Genomic DNA, 19660 nt, shown 5'->3' on the forward strand with positions numbered 1-19660 from the left:
AGCATAAATAAGAGAAAGCATAAACAGGACATAAAAGACTGTTTGCAAAAAGGCAATAAAACCCAAGACTGGCAACTCTCGTATAGGTTCAGAGAACGTAAGGAGAACAATTGAGTTTTTAACCCTTTGAAAGCTGGATCAACATTAGTTTTCTTGTGCTGTGCTCAGACACCTTTTACGCTGTTTAAACCAACGTGGAATAAACTGTCCCACAAATTGCAAGAAATTAGTGAAAGGTTAAAGAAAGAAAATTACCTGTAAATTAGTTTTGTTTTGTTTTTAAAGATTTAAATAATTTTGACTTTTTTTTTCCAATTTTCAGCACATTTTTCTTGTTATTGTTTGTTTATACTCTCTTTTTTGGTGACTATTTTTGGGTAATTTTCTTTGGGTAATCAACTTTTTTTTTTACTAATTTCTTGCTAATTTTTGGAGCCGTGTCTTGTTTAATTACTCGTTATCTTCTCCCCATGTTTTTGCAAGAAATCAAATCCTTTTGCTCAGGACTCAAAAGGTTAAACAAGATTCAACATGGACTAATCTAGGGGGCCAGCTCATTCCAGAGTTTGGGGGCCACAAAAGCAAAAGCTTTGTTTTCCCCTAAGATTCACCCTTGCGTTTGGGACGATAAGAAGTGATTTGTCGGCAGACCTCCGGGACCATGATGGAATATATGGGTGTAATTTTTTAAAAAAATGTAACAAAAAAGGTCAAACTACTAAAGTCATGCTTGTAAGATCAGTTAAACAAGAGACTATGCCATCTGATTTAACTATAGGCGTCATGCGGGTGTGATTTTACTTTAAGCAATAATAACTCACAACTTAAGGAGCCGCTCCATTAAAGCACATAACCGTACCATGGTGCTTTTTACAAGAACAGACCTCCTGATTATATATTCACAGAATGTCTTTCATACTGTCTTTCATGATTTCCCATTACCTCTGGTACTTTGCTCACCATATAACCATAAATGTCAAAAAACTGAACCAGAAGGTGGTTTAAAAGCACAGATAAGACCCCTGCACTCTGTAACCTGATACAATAAGCTGAGCACTAACGGTAAGCACCCATTAGCCAGGGTGTGTCTGAGCCATTCAAACAAAGAAACACTACACCTCAGTTAAACCAGTACACGCATACAGTTTTGCACCAAGAACCAGAGGATTTACATACGGTATGGCCATGTTATTTACAAATTTGTCACAACACACAAGGCCGTTCACTCTCAAATCATATAATCATATTTTCTTGTCACCTTTTTTTAAACTAATGTCTTGCAATTTGTTCAACATTTCTTGCCAAGTTGCTTATTGACATGTTTTTGACCAAAATCAAACTAAATGGTCAGGTTTTTCCAAACGGTTAAATAGCTTGTGAAAGGCATCTGAACACAGAAAACTGATGCCAATCCAGGTTTCAAAGGGTTAAATGAGGGTAAAGAGGAATACATATTTTTAAATTTCAGACTATTTTATAAGTCTTTGACATAATTAAATAATTATATAATTTACACTGATATGTGAACTGAACAGTTTCTATCTGTGGCCCGGAGGAAGGGAAATGGGCTCGCAACCACTTCTCTAACATCATCAGCTCTGGAAAACGTGGGCGGGCAAAGTGGATGACTCACACTTTGCCCTCTTTAACAATATTTAAAGGGAACCCTTGAGCAACACATGTATTGGGTTAGTGACAACCAATTAAAAGACTAGACTGTGTGGGAGGCTTACGTATGATAACGAAGAGTTTTGTGATTTGAAAGTGATTTATTTATCTGAAAATCCCATCTGATGCTTCTTGGAGATACCAAAATAATATAGTATCTGTTCACTGGACCTTTTGACTAGACAAGCTCAGAGATATTAAAAAAGTTAAGAAGTCCTCTCCATCTTTTTACCCTCATTGCCATTTCTCTCAGCACAAAGACCTTTAACAGTATAATTTTCAAATCCGCCTCATAAAGCTCTTGACACCTCATCCATCAAGCACAATTACTCCCTGAACGGACTGTGCAAATGCATTGTGCCTTAATCAATTGCATTACTACAATAATACACCTGATTTAATTCACCATTCGCACGGCTCTTACAAGTCTGCCTAATTCGCACCAATTAAGACGGTGTTCATATCCAATATATTTGTTCCTGTTTGTCTGAATGTCAATTAGTGCCAACAAGATGTTTACCATCACAGATTGACTTCAGTATGGGGAACAAAGAGCGAGAAGAAACAGAGACAGACAGGGAGCTACTTTTAGAAAGTCCTCAATGATTTTTGTCTGAGGAGAAACAAATAAATCATTCCCGCGAGTTACTAAAGCTGTAAGAAACAGAAAAGATGAGAAATTAGTCAGTGAGGAAATATGTGGCCTATATAAAGAATTTCTTCTTAGAAATACATGAGTTGGATAGTAGGGGATGTCCGACATCAATGCCGTGTACAAAACTGTTAATTGTTACATTGACATGCAGTCACACGCAGCGTCAAAGGCGAGTAAAGGGAGAGTAAGTAGGACATCTGTGTCGGGTGAGACGACCAACTGTGGGAGGAGAAGGAGCTGGAGTGAGTGAGTAAGAGGCGGCAGAGCACTCCAATGCGTTTCATTTCGCAGGCTGGTTATCGTGGCAGCGCACTTCCTGGCACACACACTCCCACTGAACACCGGCGTGGCCGTTCTAAATGTTAAGAACATTGTTTAATAGTCCATTACGTAAATTGATATTGCTCATTGACTGTTGTCCTTGGCTGCCCACATAGTGTCAGAGAAAAGAGACAGAGATGTACTCTCGTGCGGTGGAGGGTTAATTAGGGGACAGCATCACTGTTGTTTGGTGTTCAGGAACAATGTGCCAAAACGTCCCATCTGCTCCCATTCCTCCCACCACACAGATTCACCTCCTAATGCTGCTGAAGTCACAGCGAAATGAGGAATAGATTTAACATCTTGTGTAGGGCTGAGGCTTTGATCGTTGCTATGGCAATCAACGTCCAAATCAGTATTGGAACGCTCTGTTTATGTTTGTATGCATCACCTCAAGAATCCCAAACTGCTCATAAAATGAGAAATAGTAATCCGACATGAATTATTATGATCAGTGTAAATTATAATCTGTTGAAACAAGTGGAAAACAAGTAACACCTGCACACTTTCTCCATGCCACAGAAGTTTAACCCTTTGAAACCTGCACTGACATCACTTGCTGCGTTCAGAGGCATTGAAGCAAGTATTTATACCTTTGAAATCTGAGCAGATCGGTTTGCTTTCTTTAGAAAACATGGGGGGAAAAAAGGCGATGAGCAACTTGACAAGAAATGTTCTGCAAATAATAAGAAAAAAGTAGATTTTGGAAAAATGTCCAAAACAATTCTCTATTTAAAATTATTCTATAGAATAATTATTTTTAAGCCCCTTTTTTTCAGATAATTTCTTTTTTTGTTGTTGTTTTTTTAGACATTTTGATTTATTATTTGTGCAGTTCAATTTTGACATTTCAATATTTCGATCTCACTTGTATTGAAACTTTGTCTTTATCTGGTCTTTAAGTTGTGACAAAATGCCCTTTCAAAATACTATTTCTGGGTACAAGCCTTGTATTGTTCACAATACCACAGTGTTGTGTTCCCCATCGTTTGAACAAATCTGAGTCCAAAGTCGACAGAATTGCCATTTTACCGCTTTACCACTGATTAGAAAAAGGAGGAAATTGCCAAAAGGTCAATTTAATTAAACTTGTCATTTTTACATTGCAACAACTTCACAATATGAAGTAAATATAACTAAATTTTAAGTAAACTTAATCAGATCTAAAGCAAACATGAATTAAGATTATTAGTTCTATTTACTTACATTTTGCAATCAGTGTCCTACATTTTTTTAAAGTAAAATCAACCTGTCAGATTTTAAAGTGGTGTGATCTTCTCTGACGGTCATGTTTAAAGACTGCGGTCGCAGCTAATCCAGGTAATACGGCAATAGCTTCACTCAATCGAGCCAATAAAATCGATTTTTTTATGTGCATAGCCAGTTCTCTAGAGCGAATAGTGAGAGAGGTGATAAAACAAGTGGCTTTGCTATTGTTTGACCGCAGACTGTGTCTGAGACTGTTTTCACTGTTCTAACCAAAGTAACACTGCACACCTTGACTGTGTTTGAACAGGCTTACAGCTGTGAGTCAGCTTCCTCTGCCATGAACGTTATTAAACCAGCTACTGTTCCAGGCTCACTAATGAGCAGCTACACATGTGCATGAGAACATCACCAACATTCAAGCCAAGATTTAAACTACTTGCAGGGCAGACACACATCCACTTCTCTCTCTGGGAAAGAAAGTGAGACAAAAATATGAAAAAGAAAGGCTATAGGACGCAATTTAGACAGTAAGAGGTTCTGACCTTTGCTGGGAGTAAATTCTCGTAACTGGACCTATTTCAATTCTTATTTAATACCCGCTACATGTCATCGTTTGCTCCCCAAAAGAAGACGTTTCTGTGTCACTTTAACCAACAACACAGTCTTTAAAAAGAAGCATATTTTTATGGTCAGTAAGTGACGACATTTCAAACAATATTATCATCATCTGATGTTGTCCTCCACTCCTGCCATTCCTGTCGTATAAACCTGCCAATTGCGCCTCTGAAAATGTCAGATGTGGCACCACGGTGTGGCAGCATGTTTGGCTGTGCAGCCATGTGAAAACTTTTTTTTACTTAAATGCAGAATGAGTAGGATTTTCTTTAAAAAAAAAAAAAAGCATGTATGGAGCCATACAAAAACATTTACGCATTAGAAGTGTTTGGCGGTGTCCGTTTTTGCAGAGACTCTGCTCTCTGCCTGTATTTCCTCAAGCGTGTTCGGGATTTTTGGGCATCAACTATGCTTGGGTGGTATGTAATATTTCATATCTTTATAACTTCCTGAAATTTCACTGAGGTATATGGTATATAACTATATAAGTATGCGGCGCAAACACCCCCAAACAGCGAGTGTGCTACTTACTTTCAGCTTTTCATACTAATATATACACCATAGAAACCCACAAAATGTTAAGAAAAGTAATATTTTCACACCTATTTTCCTTAGTAAACAGAGAAATAAACCTGTACACTTTTTGAATTCAACTTTCTCTCGGTCACAGAGGACTGATGAGACTCAATTGCCTCATTAACTCATCATAAAACACACTTCATTAAAACTCAAGAGAAACCAAATAAAACTCATCAAAACCATCCTGGTTACTCTTGCTAGTAATCTAGTTACCAAGTCCACTCTTCAACAAGTGGACTCAAGTGGAATTCATCAAGTTAGATGTAAAAAAAAACATGCTGTCATTCTCTACGGTCTCTCTCTGCTGGCCGCCGGCTGTTTACAGTTCTGTAACGTCTCCCTCCACCACCAGGTGTCAGTGTCTTTAAGCTCAGCTCCCTGTTCCACCAGTAGAGACTGGAGACTAAGCTCTGGTGATGCGTGCTGTGCACTACATACAAAGAATTTAATAAAAGAGAAGTGCCTGTATTTACGATGGTATTGAAAAACAAATCTTTTTAAACACCCTAGAACACCATAATACCGAGATACCACCCAACCCTAGCAACAAACTTCGGGCAGTGGTGTGCAGTCAGCGACCAATAACATCCTACTCATTTGACCTTTAAGTCAATACAGTTGCAGTCTGGATGCAGGATTTGAATTTTACTTTCAAATCCTAAAAAAGCTTGTTCCAGTTTACAATAAATGATTACTGCACCGTATACAAACCTGCTTTGCTGCTTTTATCTTGCAGTGTTTGTTGTGGTTAAAATACATATAAACCGTTCCACACAACAATCATAAATGTGTTGAATTACAGACATAAAGCACAACCTAAATGCTGTTTCCTACTGACTTTGAAATAATATTTGACGCTTAAGTCCATTGAACCCGTAAAAAAGAAAAACAAAGGAAGTCAAATGGGAGAGCATAAAAAAATAGAGCTGAATACAACAGCGGGAATGCCTCGCACTATACTTTTATTCTGACAACTGATGCTTTTCTGAAGCTTCTCCTCGAGTTAACAAAGTGCAGATGTTTGGAGAGAAATAAAATAAAATAAAAAAATGTGAGTATCTTTAGACTGACAGCCAATTGAATAAGATCTACTTCTCCCTGCAGTTGGAGGGGCATTAGGAATAAAGCTCAACCGAATGGATGGGTCATACATCATTGAGCATTACTTGTACTGCGCTGTGTCTCTAAAACACAAATTGGATTACCTGTGCACCCACGCGGATCACCCGAATTGGACACGGACAGGCATGGGCATACAGGACACACACACACACACACACACACACACACACACACACACACACACACACACACACACACACACAGAAACATATATCCATGCATGTGCAAAATGCATGATGCAAACATTGTAAAATTCACGAATCCGTGGGGTTTTACTGGGCTTGCAGTAAAAGGATTTTACACATAGAGCATCTGCAGTCCATCTCAAATTAGGACACACACACACATACACACACACTGCAATTTTTGTTCCCCGATAATAAATGCCACATTATTGTGATGTACAGCGGAGGTCCACATCATATAAAGGTTGCCGTGATGGAATCTCCGTTTGAAGCTGCCGGCCTTGACATGCGAAATCAGATCCTAAAACTGTTTATGGCGCTATGAAGCCAGACAGCATCCCTCCTCTCTGGTAAACAATCCACTGGGAGCTGATGAATTATTAGCCAGGCATCCAATAAATCTGAATACTCATCTCTCTAAACAACCCATTTCTGGATTTGGAGTTTTTAGAAGGCAGTTTTTTTTGTTCATCACAGTCTGGTGGCCAAGGCCTCGGTCTCTGCAGCTGAGATCATCACTGATGCAGCAGCAGCAGCCTCAATAATGAATCCAGGACTTTACAGCCGGCCACTAATTGAGCCATTATTATTATTTGGAACAACACATTTTAAATGGAGCCTCATAACAATAGGTCACACCCAGTGTAAACTGAGAAGCTCATTGTGCAATCTAAAACGTTGTAAAGGCCACAGTGACTGTTGGTTTAATAGGAAATGAGGTTTTTGTTATGCACTGATACTATCTGCGGTTTTTGGTGATCAAGCTCTTAAGTGCTTGTACATGGATCAAAAAGCAAGTTTGTTCTGATACCAACAGAGAAATAAGTTGGTCTTTGGCATACTGAAATAAAATCTTCAGGCTAAAAAAGAAAACACACAGTGAGGGGAGTTGCCGCACAGCAACTTCAAACCAAAGAGACGTTCAAAGCAAACACAAGCCAAATCAGAATCTTGATTTTGACTTCAAAATAACATTTTGTTTTTCACTTTTTGAAAAGTCATGCGAGTTAATTTGAGAAATGTTGATATTAAAATATATGAACAAGATTTTGGGGATAAAAAAGAAACTACAGAGCCAGCACATTATTATGTAATCACAGTATGTAAACAACTACAGAGGGTGTTTATCAGTATGGGGTTTAGTTATGTTTGTTTCTCTATCTTGTCTCTCTGCCCAAACAATTTTCTAAAAACCCTCATTATCATTTTTTTAAATATTCATTAATTTTGCAATTTCAACAAAGATTGCTGCCTGAAAATTCAGTGAAAACCCCAATAGGTTTGTTTTAAATGCCGCTGCAACTATCAGTCATTTTTATTGTCAATTATTCTCTGATTATTTCCATGATTAATCAAATAAAATGTGAAAAAATAGTGAAAGTGCCCACATTTTCCCAGAGGCCAAGGTGACGGTTTTAAATTACTTGTTTTATTTGACCATCGGTCCAAATAGAGGCAGACCTGCCTATATGCAACTTGGGCAGCCATCCAGGGTGCAACCCAGAGGGGTGGTGCCAAAATTAATCAAAACTTTTGGGTTTTTTGATATTCATGAAAATTAAACAAAGGGAAATAATGGAGTGGAGTGTATGTGGAGAGCATTGGTGTAAGAAAAAAATGAAAAGGGAAAAGCTATTTGGAGCGCTTTTGCATTTCCTAAAAAAAATCTTTAAAATAAATACTCACTTCTAAAAAAATACTATGTATTTAAGGCCCTTTAAGCCAAGTGCAATCTAGTTCCATTACACCGGAGAGAAGGCAGACATCTCTACGGCCGATACCTCCAAAACTTGCACCAAAACAATTTAGAATGATAAAAAGCATTTGGGGGAAGAGGAAAACTACGTATTTATCATTTTGGGGGTGAACTGTCCCTTTAAAGCTGTATATCTGCCTCCCTTCAGTGCCTGAGAGCGACATGGCATTGTTTGTTCTAAATGGTGTATCTGTTATTTTTAGGATAAAACTTAGGGACAGGCCCAGATCTCAAGAGCGGACTCCCTGCTGGTTAAAAAAGGCCATCTGAAATCTGATGCTAAGTGAGCCGACAGCAGCCTGTGGTCATTGTAATCCCCCCCAGAATAAGATTATCCCTGTGTGCCAACAGTGGGCCGGGGTGGGCCGGGCACTCCCATCAGCTATGTGTCTAAAACAGAGCCCACTGAACACCTACCACTAATCTCTGTACACAGACACATGCTGACAGCCTGTATATAAACTCAGCCCCAACTGGGCTTCAGCATCAGTCCCCTGTGAGACACGTGAAGTCTCTGAAGTGACGTCTTAAACATCAGCACAAAAATGGACCCGAGAGCAACGGTTTCTCTTCTTCTGGTGCTGCTTTTGGGCCTCTGTAATGCTCACCATGTAAGAAACAACTCACTCAGCATAGTTAAGAAAAGCTTGTATGCACAATGAATGATACATCTGACAAAGGTGATAGACCTTTGTCTTGATTATTTCATTAGACTGAGTTTGAGTGCTGTGAAATGAAGTAAAATGATTTACTTTTCTATTTTTTCCCACAGGATCATGGTGCTGATAATAGTAAGTGACCAAACCTCAGTGCATCTATTTAACAAAGTGTGTCATTGTGAGAACAAAGCTGCATGACTTATGTTTGCTTTCATCCAGAGATCTCAGCGGATGCTTCACACAGGGAGGACTTTACCGCAACTATTCTGAGGATGAATAATGGTGAGCATTCAATCGTAATGTTAGAGCGTGGAAACATTTCTAGCCCTTTTTACACAGAGATTGTGCTTTAGGACCCCTACTTAGTCCCTTCTTTGTGCCTCCTTTGGATTTTTACACAAAACCAAATGACAGTAGGATCATCCTGCAACAATGTTTGATTTTAGACAGCATGCCGGCATCACAGAATCTAAACAGGTGTGACGAGCATGATATGTAACACAACAGCATTGGTCTCTCGTGTAAGATATAACATACGTGTCAGCAGGGCTTTCTAAACAAGAAGAAAGGCATAACATTGCAATAACAATGATATTCCTGCCTTGAACAGTGTGAAAGGGGCTTGTGTCTCACAATATGAGGGCAGATTTTCTACATTGAGTAACAGAGACCGTATATAGTGGAACTGGATTTCTTGATTTGACTTTACTGATGTTCTGCCAGTTAGATTAAACGCATTTTTGTTTTTCATTGTAATAGGATCTAGTGATTTCCTGCTGGAAGGAGATGTGTTGATTCCAAAAACCAGGAATGCTATGAAGTGCTTCAGTGAAACGTATACGTGTCTATGGCTCAAGTCTGCTAACGGGATGGTGGAAATCCCTTTCCTTATCAGCTCCAAATATGGTAGGTTTTATTTTTTAAGCACTCTGATGTCTCTTTCAAACACTGAATCTGTGATGTTACTAAGTCCTTATTTTCATATGTAGACGACAGCGAAAGGAGTGCAATTTTACGTGCCATGAAGGATTTTGAACGCAAAACATGCATTCGCTTCATTCCACGTGCAGCTCAGAGATCGTACTTAAGCATCGAACCAAGATATGGGTAAGTAAATGACTAAAGCCAATCTGAATGTGAAAAGAAAACACAGATGTATAAGTAGTGTACATAAATGTAGTAGGACAGTCAAGATGATTTATCTGTTAATGGAAAAGTAAAGAGAAAATACACTTATCTGCACCTATCCAGTATATTAGGCATAATAAAAAAAGCCCCAGGCTGAGAGCTTTTGTAACCAACAGTTTTGGAGTGCTACATTCAGACTCCTTTCACAAACATTTAAATATCCGGGACTTAAGAAAATTGGTTTGATTTCTTTTGAAAACATGGGAAAAGGCAACTTGGAAAGAAATGTCCAGGAAATACAATAAAAAAAATTTAGTAAAAGGTGGCAAAAAAATGATGTGGGGAGATAAGTAGATTTTTTTTTTCAGGAAAAGATGTCCAGAATTATAATTCCTATAATTATAGGAATAATTAAAACATAATTCAAAATAATGTTACTCAAAGAAAATATTTAATTTTATTTTTCACACTTTCTGAAGATATTTTTCTTTTTTTACCTGTCTTTTTTTTTGCTTATTTTCAGGTAATTTTCGTTAATTTCTTGATCATTTTTTGCTCATTTCTTCTTTTGTACCTCATTACATTTTTCCTATTTTTTTGAGAAATTAAGCAAATTTTGCTCAGTTTTCAAAGGGTTAAAGGGTAACTTTGGTATATTTTAACCTGAACCCCTATCTTTTGTATATAAGTGACTTATGGGAACAACAGTTTTTAAAATTATTCTGGTATTGAGTGGAGTTAATTAACGGTGCACAAATGCCCTGAGTGCTTATAATGTAGCCCGTTTTGCCTCTCACTCAATACCGGACCAATTTTAAAAACTCTTGTGCCCATTTCTCCTTAGACACAAAATATGGAAAAATAGGGTCCAGTACTGAGCATCTACAAAGCAATCCAGTTCAATGTTTGTTTATTTCGTTCCCCTTCATATCACAGCTGAACAGCAAAGTGAGGCCACAGTAAGATTTCGTTCAAACACAGTAACATTAGTAAAGCTATTTAAATTAGTTTGACAGCAGAACAGGCTCTGCATCTCAGGCTTGCTTTGGTGGTTTCCGGTTATATTCTGTGTAATGTGGTCTGTGCAAAGGAGTGTCAGTACAAAGAGCTACAAAGAGATGCAAAAGTGACTACAAAGAGATGCAAAAGCTACAACAAAGAGATGCAAAACGGCTACAAAGAGACACAAAATGACCACAAAGAGATGCAAGACAACTACAAAGAACCACATGAAAACTGACTTGTGACTCTAATCATTTTGCATCCATTTCAGTTTGATTTTTTTTCCTTTGTCTCATTTTCTGTCCATGCACGCAGGGCTAAAAGCTGCAACATACACAGTGAAGCATCACTCTTGCCTTTTACGACAGCAGAAGTTTTTTTTTAATCCAGCCCTCTTCCCTTTAGCTGGTCCAAATGCTACCTAAACATTTGTCGGGTCTTCTCTGTGACCTCTCCACAGCAAACAAGAACAGAACAAAAGAATCTGCAGGTTTAGCTTCACAGCAGCAGTTTGCGCCTATTGTTCAAATGACGTCCCTGTAATTGGAAGAATTCAGCTCCCAGCTATGTTAACAAAAAACATAAATACACTCCCCACACACCATCGGAAAGCTAATTATTTAGGCATGTACACACAGGGTCACTGATAATGTAAATTACATGAATTTATTAATCAAATGTCAAGTTGCATGTTGCATATTAATCATATCTGTCTCCTTTTCACTGTCTGTTCTCCGGCTGTAGCTGCTCCTCTTTGCTGGGTCGTATTGGAGATAAGCAGGTGGTGTCGCTGCAGAGGTTCGGCTGCATAAATCACGGCATCATCCAGCACGAGCTGCTGCACGCGCTGGGTTTCTACCACGAGCACAACCGCAGCGACCGCGACCAGCATGTCAGGATCGACTGGGACAACGTCAACGAATGTAAGAATCATGCTTCAGTTGATTCAGATTGATATATTTAATAAACTGGGGAACCTTTTGCCTTGAAAAAGGAAAATAAATATAACCAAATATCTTAATTTATGTTTACTTTATATCTAATTGTTAAGTTTACTTGAAATTTAGCTGTATTTACTTAATTTTCTGATGTTGTTGTAACTTAAAAATGACAAGTGGAAATAACTTGTCTATTTTAAGTGTTACTAACTTCAGTAAATCAAGTCAATCTGACTTAAACTGATCATGACATAAAGGATTTTGCATGAAGTTAAGAGATCTGCAAGTTTTTTTTGTGTTTTTTTGTGTTTAAGAAAATACAAATCTGACTGAATAGTTTGCACCCAGCAGAATACAGATATACGGTACAGTAAAACTGTTTTATTGAAGTTGCTATAATTGGAAAGATTGATTTAATTAAACATCATTTTTAAGTAGTAACAACTTCACAAAGTTAAATATTACTACATTTAAAATAAACATAAAAAACAGATATAAAGTTAACATAAATTAAGGATAATGTTTATATTTACTTTCCTTTTTTAAGGCAATCAGTTTCCTAGATTTAAAAAAACAAAATATTAAAATCAACTTGTCAGATTTTACAGTGTCTGTTATATGTATTGATCTTTTGTTCCACCAGATTTTGTCTACAACTTCCAAAAGAAGAACACGAATAATCTCAACACTCCCTACGACTACTCCTCTGTGATGCACTATGGAAGGTAAAAAAATGTTGCTAAATCAAATAAGTCAATGCTGGACAAAATTCTATTTCGCAAACAATCCTCCTCAATTATTTTTATTATTGAATCTGTAGAACTGCCTTTGGAAAGTATGGAGCCGAGACCATAATCCCCATCCCCGACTCGTCTGTTCCCATCGGACAGAGAGAGAGACTGTCCGAAATCGACATTCTCAGGATCAACAGGCTCTACAAGTGCTGGAGTTACACTGGATAGAAGATTACTGCAACATGTTTTCATTCTGGCATTCATGTGACAGTGTGAATACATAAAATAAAGTATTAAGGCTTTGCCTGATTTCATGTCTTGAACTTATTTGTGGCTTAAATATCGAGGAGGTCATTGCGACTCAGTCAATACAATAAATACCCAAATTATTTTTGATGTTTCTTACAGAAACAGCAACAAAGATCCTTTCTGACTTTACAAATCAATCCCTTTATCTCCATATATTAGGAACAGCTTTGTATGTATGCAGTAAAACCCTGTTTTATATTTGTTATTGCCACACTTTTTTTCCCATTAGTCCATGTTACTGTCGGTATGAAAACAAATTTGGGAAGTGTTGGCGAAAGACAGAGAGACGAATTTAATTAGATACAAAAAGACTGAAGGGCAAATATGTAGCAATATCTTCATAATTGAGTTCATTTCCATTTGGGCTCATAGTAATTAAGTTTGGGATTTGTACACAAGTGAAGAGTACAGTGTTTTATCAGTGGATCAGTACTGCAGTGCATTTGCAGGGCTCTCTGCAGAAAGGCAGGGATGTGGTCGGACACGAGATAAACCCCTCTCCTACTACTCCCTAACACTGCAGAGACTTTTCACTCGGCCAAATCCCACACTCTTGACTGTTTCTTTTTTTTCTTCTTCCACCCTTTGAAATCCTACGCAATGTTATCCTTGTGTATTCACCCCCAGTGAGAGCGAGCGCAGCGCCGGGTGAGAGAGGAGTGGCGGGGGAGTGTCAGGGTGAGATAAGGGAGGAGGACGTCTGGGAGAGAGAGAGAACAGATTCCTATTAAGCAAATTTCCCTCCTCCCGTGATGTATGAACAATCACGACAGCGTTGCATGTATTCCTCCAGTGTTTGGCTTAAACGCAGCTAAAGAGGCCATGGCACAGCGGCGCTCGGAGAAAGCCAGTGATTCTGTATAGTTCAGATGGACACAGGCTCTTTAATGTTTCATAAAGTAGTTTCAGTTCATATCAATCGTTCTTCGCATGAAATATTTAGAAATCTGCTTGTTTATTGAAATATTTAACACTGCGACTCTGTTCATGCTCCAAGAAGCTCTGGGAGACTTTGGGCCGGCTGGAAATTAAGAGTATTTCTGCAAATCCTGATTAAAGTAAGATTTCCAATGAGATCCCATGACTGAAGTACAAACAGGCCACCACTGGAACACACTGTGGCTAAAAAAAAATCACTCGATGAAACTAATGAGAGTCATCTCTCCGGACTGTGAGGCTGATGTAAACTGAAACACATCGAATGGAATATTTTATCTTTCCTTTGATTGTGCGCTACTGTGCCTGCTTTGGTTTCAGTGTTACTGAAGCCTTATAAAACATTAAAGCGTGAAAGCCTGATCTACAGTATATTACCTAACATTACTGTCATGTGAGAGCAGCTTTAAAGCACTGCCTGTAGGGCTCTTACACTTTGACCCTATTTAAAGGCCAGTGTGTATTTGACCAGCAGGGTCTCCTGTAGGTTGTCTGGTCTAATGAGAGCGGCCCGAGCGTGGGCCAAACGCGGTCTGATCTGTGATGTCACTGGTAATATGCTGGCAGGCCGTAACCACTGGCTGGCTGAGCGGCTCTCACCGACATGTTATTAACACAGATCAGTGTACCTGCCTCTCTTCAAACACGATAAGCTTCAACAAACAGCTCTCCTCAGTTCACTGCGTGAGCTGCCTAATACCCGACCAATAGGAAATTAAAGACTTCTCTGTGAGTGGTGCTGCCACCTCAGCCGGTCCAACCTTAGAGACAGTTTCAGAGGTTTTAGTGAACGAGGCGGGCTTTTAACCTCCCGGGGATAAAATGTGTTCAGCAAAAAAAAAAAGCTTTTACATGTCTGACTGCAAGCTGGTAAATAAAGAAGAAAAATGAGCAAAGTTACAGTCTTTTAGTACCTAATTCCCCTTGTTTGGTATGATTCCTTTTGCAGCTCAGCAAATAAACAGTCTGGGGAAATATAAACAGGGAATTTTGCACTAAAAGGACTAACTTTGCAAAATTCGCCCTTCATGTGTCTACGTCTGCATGAACTGAGGTATCTCTATTTGCACAGAGCGAGTGTGGATTTTATCTCCTCTCTTCTACATTAAAGTCGAGGTAAAGTAAAATCTGAGATTTTCATCTAAACACATGATACATATTAGAAAACACTTATTACACCAAGAAAACATGTGACTAGGTACTATATCATGCTGAATTGTGGAGTTCCACCTTAAAACTGTTCTTCACCATTTAGATAATGCAACAACACCTGGGATACGCCTCTCCCCTACACTTTATAAGAACTAGAGCTGTTGAGTTTTGTTGTTGTTTAGTTTATGTTCCACCGGAGTAACTCGGTCCCCTTAACAGTACATAACGGTCACAGCATATTCAGAAATCCTGAGGGTATGATTTTCAACAATGTCAAAAACACAGACGCTCCTCTTTCGAATAAACTCACTGTATGTATTGCACAGCATGCACCACACAAGGTCAATTTTTAGTCTTTACTGGTGGTTGGTGACTTTATTTGAGCTGCTGGTCTGAAAACAATATGATATCTTGATGGTAATAATTGATTTTGTATTATGGCTAAATTCCACCGGGTCTGTCTGTGCTGTGTTACAGCGGCCTCCGAAGCCGATGACGGAAATTCCAGACAATGCTCGTGATTCCACCTGCCGCGCCTCGGAGTGTCTCAGCAGCATCACAGATGCAGCTTGCCGCTCCGCTCTGCACAGAATATGCGCCATGTCAATTTTTGCCAGAGATGGACAGCAGCCGCGTCACCCCTCAAAAAGCAGATCACGCCAGAGAGCAAGTCAAGCAGCGGGGCATCCGTACAGTTTTCAAAATGAAACGCCTTGCACAGACTAGGGATCGCCTTTCACTAACTAACGTTACATCAACAGCATCTGCTCCTCCTTCTACCAGCCCTCTGTATGTATTCTGTCCAGCAGGAGAATTAATGCTCCTGCTAACAGGCACTGTACATGAAATAGACAGAAAGTAGATAATAATTAATAACAGCACTGCATTTTTAACAAAAACACAGTTAAAGTCTCCTACATATCTATTTCGTTCATAATTGAATTATTAATTATTCATCCGTATAATTATTAAGATTGAAACATTTTTAACTAAAACACAGCCACAAATTGTCAATCTATTCCACATATAACTGAATTTTCTTTTTTTTTGTACTGATCTGCATAATTATCGAGATGCGCCTGTTTTCTTTGGTCCACTTCCTTCATGGCTGGACTGTAAGCTGCAGCACAACAAAGTGGGTAAAAATATAATTTAACATAATTTAAACAGACAGAAAAGAAAAGCATTTATATATGTGGCCTATTCAGCCATGTATAATCACAAAAATTAAGGGAAAATTACCACAAAATCAAGAGAAAATGACAAAATTAGGCATTAGTGCACTAAACATGTTTCTGAAAACATTTTAGGTGGGAAATAGGCAACATGTTAATAGAAACGTCATATTTGATCAGCACTGCACAGTTTTTATAGTTTGACTTGCATTTGAGAATGAGAGAGAGACAGACGGATAGATGGCGCTCTCGATCTGCTTCGTGTGCGTGGTGGCGGTGGGCGTAAGAAAAGGCAGAAGTGCAATCTGTAGTTTGAGCAACAGCCTCAGAGCCAAAAAAAAACAACAGGATTTTATCTGGAAAATGAGCACATACTACCAACAGTTATGATACTAAACTGGTGATACAAAATTCGTATCCTTCCCTTTAAGAGAGAAAAATGTGAAGCTGCCCTTTAATAAAAATTCAGTAATAAGATAAATAGCATATGGTAGCTTCCTCCTGAACAGAATTAAACCAACAGGAATTAGAAAACAAACAAACAACAGAAACAGTAGCTTGCGAGGATCATTTGATTCTGCAATCTGTGGTGTGCTACTGCTTTCAAAGCCTGTCCTGGGTCACTGGCGAGCCAGCCGTTTAGTGCCCCTTTTGAGAGAGATGAAAGCGGCGCTCGCGAAAACAAGTAAATTTAGTTAAGGACGCAATCAAAAGAAATAACAGATTGGCATACAAATTCTGAGAGTCTTTGTTGTTGCCCTGCAGGACCCAGTGGAAACGATTAGCGGGCTGAGAGATCGAAGGCAGCCAAACTCGTAACATGTGCTATTGTTGAAGCTTTCATGAAGTTTCACTTAGCTTCTCTTCTGCAGATCTGAGGAGCCCGAGGAGCCATATACCAACTTCTAAGATGTCTGAATCTAGAATAGCACACTGACAAGTTACTGTCTGTTGTCACTGCATTCTCAAATCTCATAAATATTTCATGCATCGTGTTCACTGATACTGAGACTGCGGCTGACATTTTTTTAAAAACAGGCGATATGAGGAGATCTGGACTAAAGGAAAATATAGCCGCGTAAGGTTGGTGATGTTTTTAGTGGCCATGTGGCATTTTAAGGATTGTTCATGAAGGAGGGAAAGTCCTTTTTGAGTTTCCATTAGTTGCACAATCATGTGCCATGTTATTTAGCCACCTCTACGCTATAAAACCCCTAAAAAATGTGTTGTTTTTTTGCACTATTGATTCACATTTTTAAAAAAGACATCATAATAAATATTAAGGTTTTGAAAATAATATTTCTATATTTATTTATAGTTCATTTAATTTGTAATTCAAGTTGTGAAAAGGCAAAAAATGTTATTTGATCTACCTTAAGCAATGTCTTGGCTTTGAACAAAAGAAACCTACTGATTAAGGTGTTAATAAAAAATATAGTTGGTACTGAATCAGATATTTAACTTGAGAAAAGTTAATAACATTGCCTGTAAAAAAAAGTTTAAATATCTCCAAATTTAACTTAACTTTTTATTCTGTCATGATCCTGCTCATTATCATCATTTAATTATTTATCTATTTATTTATTGCAAATGAAAAAAAGTTGTGACAAAGTAAAAAAAAAATGTTAAATTTTTTAGAATAAATCATCTTTTTTTTGTGTGAATGTAGATTTCTGGCTTTGTCCAAACAAATATTTTTGATTATGATTTCAACCAAATCATGAATATAATTTGAGAATAACCAATACATTTAGCTGAGACAAATTAGGGTATTTTTTAGGTTGGTCCAAAGCATTATTTTTTTTTTAAGTGTATCCACCTCCAGCATGTCTGCGCCAAAGAGAAATGATGTTTTAAAAAGGCCTTTGTAAATGTGTAAATCAGACTGAGGCATTAGTCTACAATCCCTCTGAGCTGTGTTCGCGAGAGCCGCACCACATCTCTGTTTGTCAGCGCTGAGGAATTGCAGCTGTCGAAAATGATGCGGTCCCATTAGTGACGGAATCCAAGCTGAGACGGAGCCAGACAGAAAGCCGCTGTGGGGACAAGATGATAACAAGGTACTCATTGGAGATGTGAGGGATGGTGTTTGTGCATCACTCTCTGTGTGTGTCTGATGAGAAGGGGGGGGGGGGGGGGGGGAAGAGATGGGGGGCTAAGCTAAAGGGGGGGGGGGGGGGAGAAGAGATGGAGGGGCTAAGATAAGAAAAAAGAAAAAAAGTAGAGAGTGACGGAGTGTCAAATATGAAAGAGAGGAAAACAGCGAAGGGAGAAAAAAAAGGATGGGAGAGATAAGACGAGACAAATAGAGAGGGGAACAATGACACTGGGGAGTAAGACGGAGTGACTGGGACAGTAATCAGAAGAAGGCGACACTGAAACAGATGAATCAAAGCGGTGACTGAAGCAAGCGAGCTGACGGGAGACGGAGAACGCGCCAATAGCCGGTGCCCTGACAGACTGGCAGGTTTATTCACAGAGAGTAACTGATCTCTGATCCCGTGGATCGGTTCACCTCTGAGCTGAGCCGTGTGCATCATAGCGGGATAAAGACACATTACAAATGTCGCAAAGGAAATTACTTCATTCAATGCGGCAAATGTGACTACAGCGGGCTTTAATGTCACACTTCAGAAGAAGCTCTCGACAGCACAGTGCTAAAGCCAGGTGGACAAACTCGTAACAAACAGGAGGACTGACCCACGGTATAAGTGCATCCTGATTGTACGTCTCCACCAACCAGTCAAGTTGCAGTCTGCATTAATGTCTGTCCAGAATCATGTAATTGAGACTCTAAAGGGAATTAAATAGCAGGTATTAAAGAGAAAGTGTTGTGCAAATCCTTATTATGTGTAATGTTACAATTATCCCTGTGCGATATAGTTTTAAAATAATATGACATTATTGTCAGGCTGTATCACGATTCACGATATATATCTCTATATTTTGAAATCTCCTGTTAACTACTGTAAACTACTAAAATACAAAATCATTAAATGAACTACCAGTTCATCCTTGAGTATAAGAGAATATTTGTGTCAAATCTGAAGAAATTCTCTCTGTTTTCATAGTCCTTTCTTTTTCTATGATTTGCTGGTTTTACTGTCCTAGTCTTAAAAATAGAAACAAAATCATCATGCTGTGCCGTGAGATTACTGTTGCGACCCTTAATGACCTTCAGCACCTGTATGAAGTGAGGGCAAAGGCTCAGACTGTTGTTTTGGACCCTTAACATCCTTTACATGCTGAGTTTCAGACGCCTCCATCAGAGCGGAGGTTTAGTCTTCCCAAAGGAAGCGCTAATAGATACAGATTGTCCTTTCATCTCTCTGCTATTGTTTTTTTGCTGACTATAACCCCGAATGTCAAGTCACTGTACCTCCGTTACTCTTTTTCCATGATTCAGGGACAAAGTAGGAGATATGCTTGTGATCTTGTTCTGGGTTGTGTATTTTATGTATTTGTGTTGGACTAACTTTGAATCTTTGAAATCTCTGAAATGTTGCGTTCACGAGAA

General features: G+C 38.7%; 2 protein-coding genes across 2 annotated transcripts in view; one reads left to right on the forward strand and one right to left on the reverse strand.

Annotated features, from left to right (window-relative positions):
- The window catches only part of LOC121955372 (MAM domain-containing glycosylphosphatidylinositol anchor protein 2-like), a 250182-nt gene that overhangs the window by 188496 nt on the left and 42026 nt on the right, over window positions 1–19660 (reverse strand). The window lies entirely within an intron of this gene.
- LOC121955371 (low choriolytic enzyme-like) lies at window positions 8656–12799 on the forward strand. The gene is made up of 8 exons (XM_042503301.1): window positions 8656–8721; window positions 8883–8901; window positions 8989–9051; window positions 9529–9675; window positions 9759–9876; window positions 11644–11822; window positions 12481–12562; window positions 12658–12799. The coding sequence occupies exons 1-8, from the start codon at window positions 8656–8658 to the stop codon at window positions 12797–12799; spliced, it is 816 nt and encodes a 271-aa protein (XP_042359235.1).

This window comes from Plectropomus leopardus, chromosome 16, assembly GCF_008729295.1.
Source record: "Plectropomus leopardus isolate mb chromosome 16, YSFRI_Pleo_2.0, whole genome shotgun sequence".
NCBI classification, from domain to species: Eukaryota; Metazoa; Chordata; class Actinopteri; order Perciformes; family Serranidae; genus Plectropomus; species Plectropomus leopardus.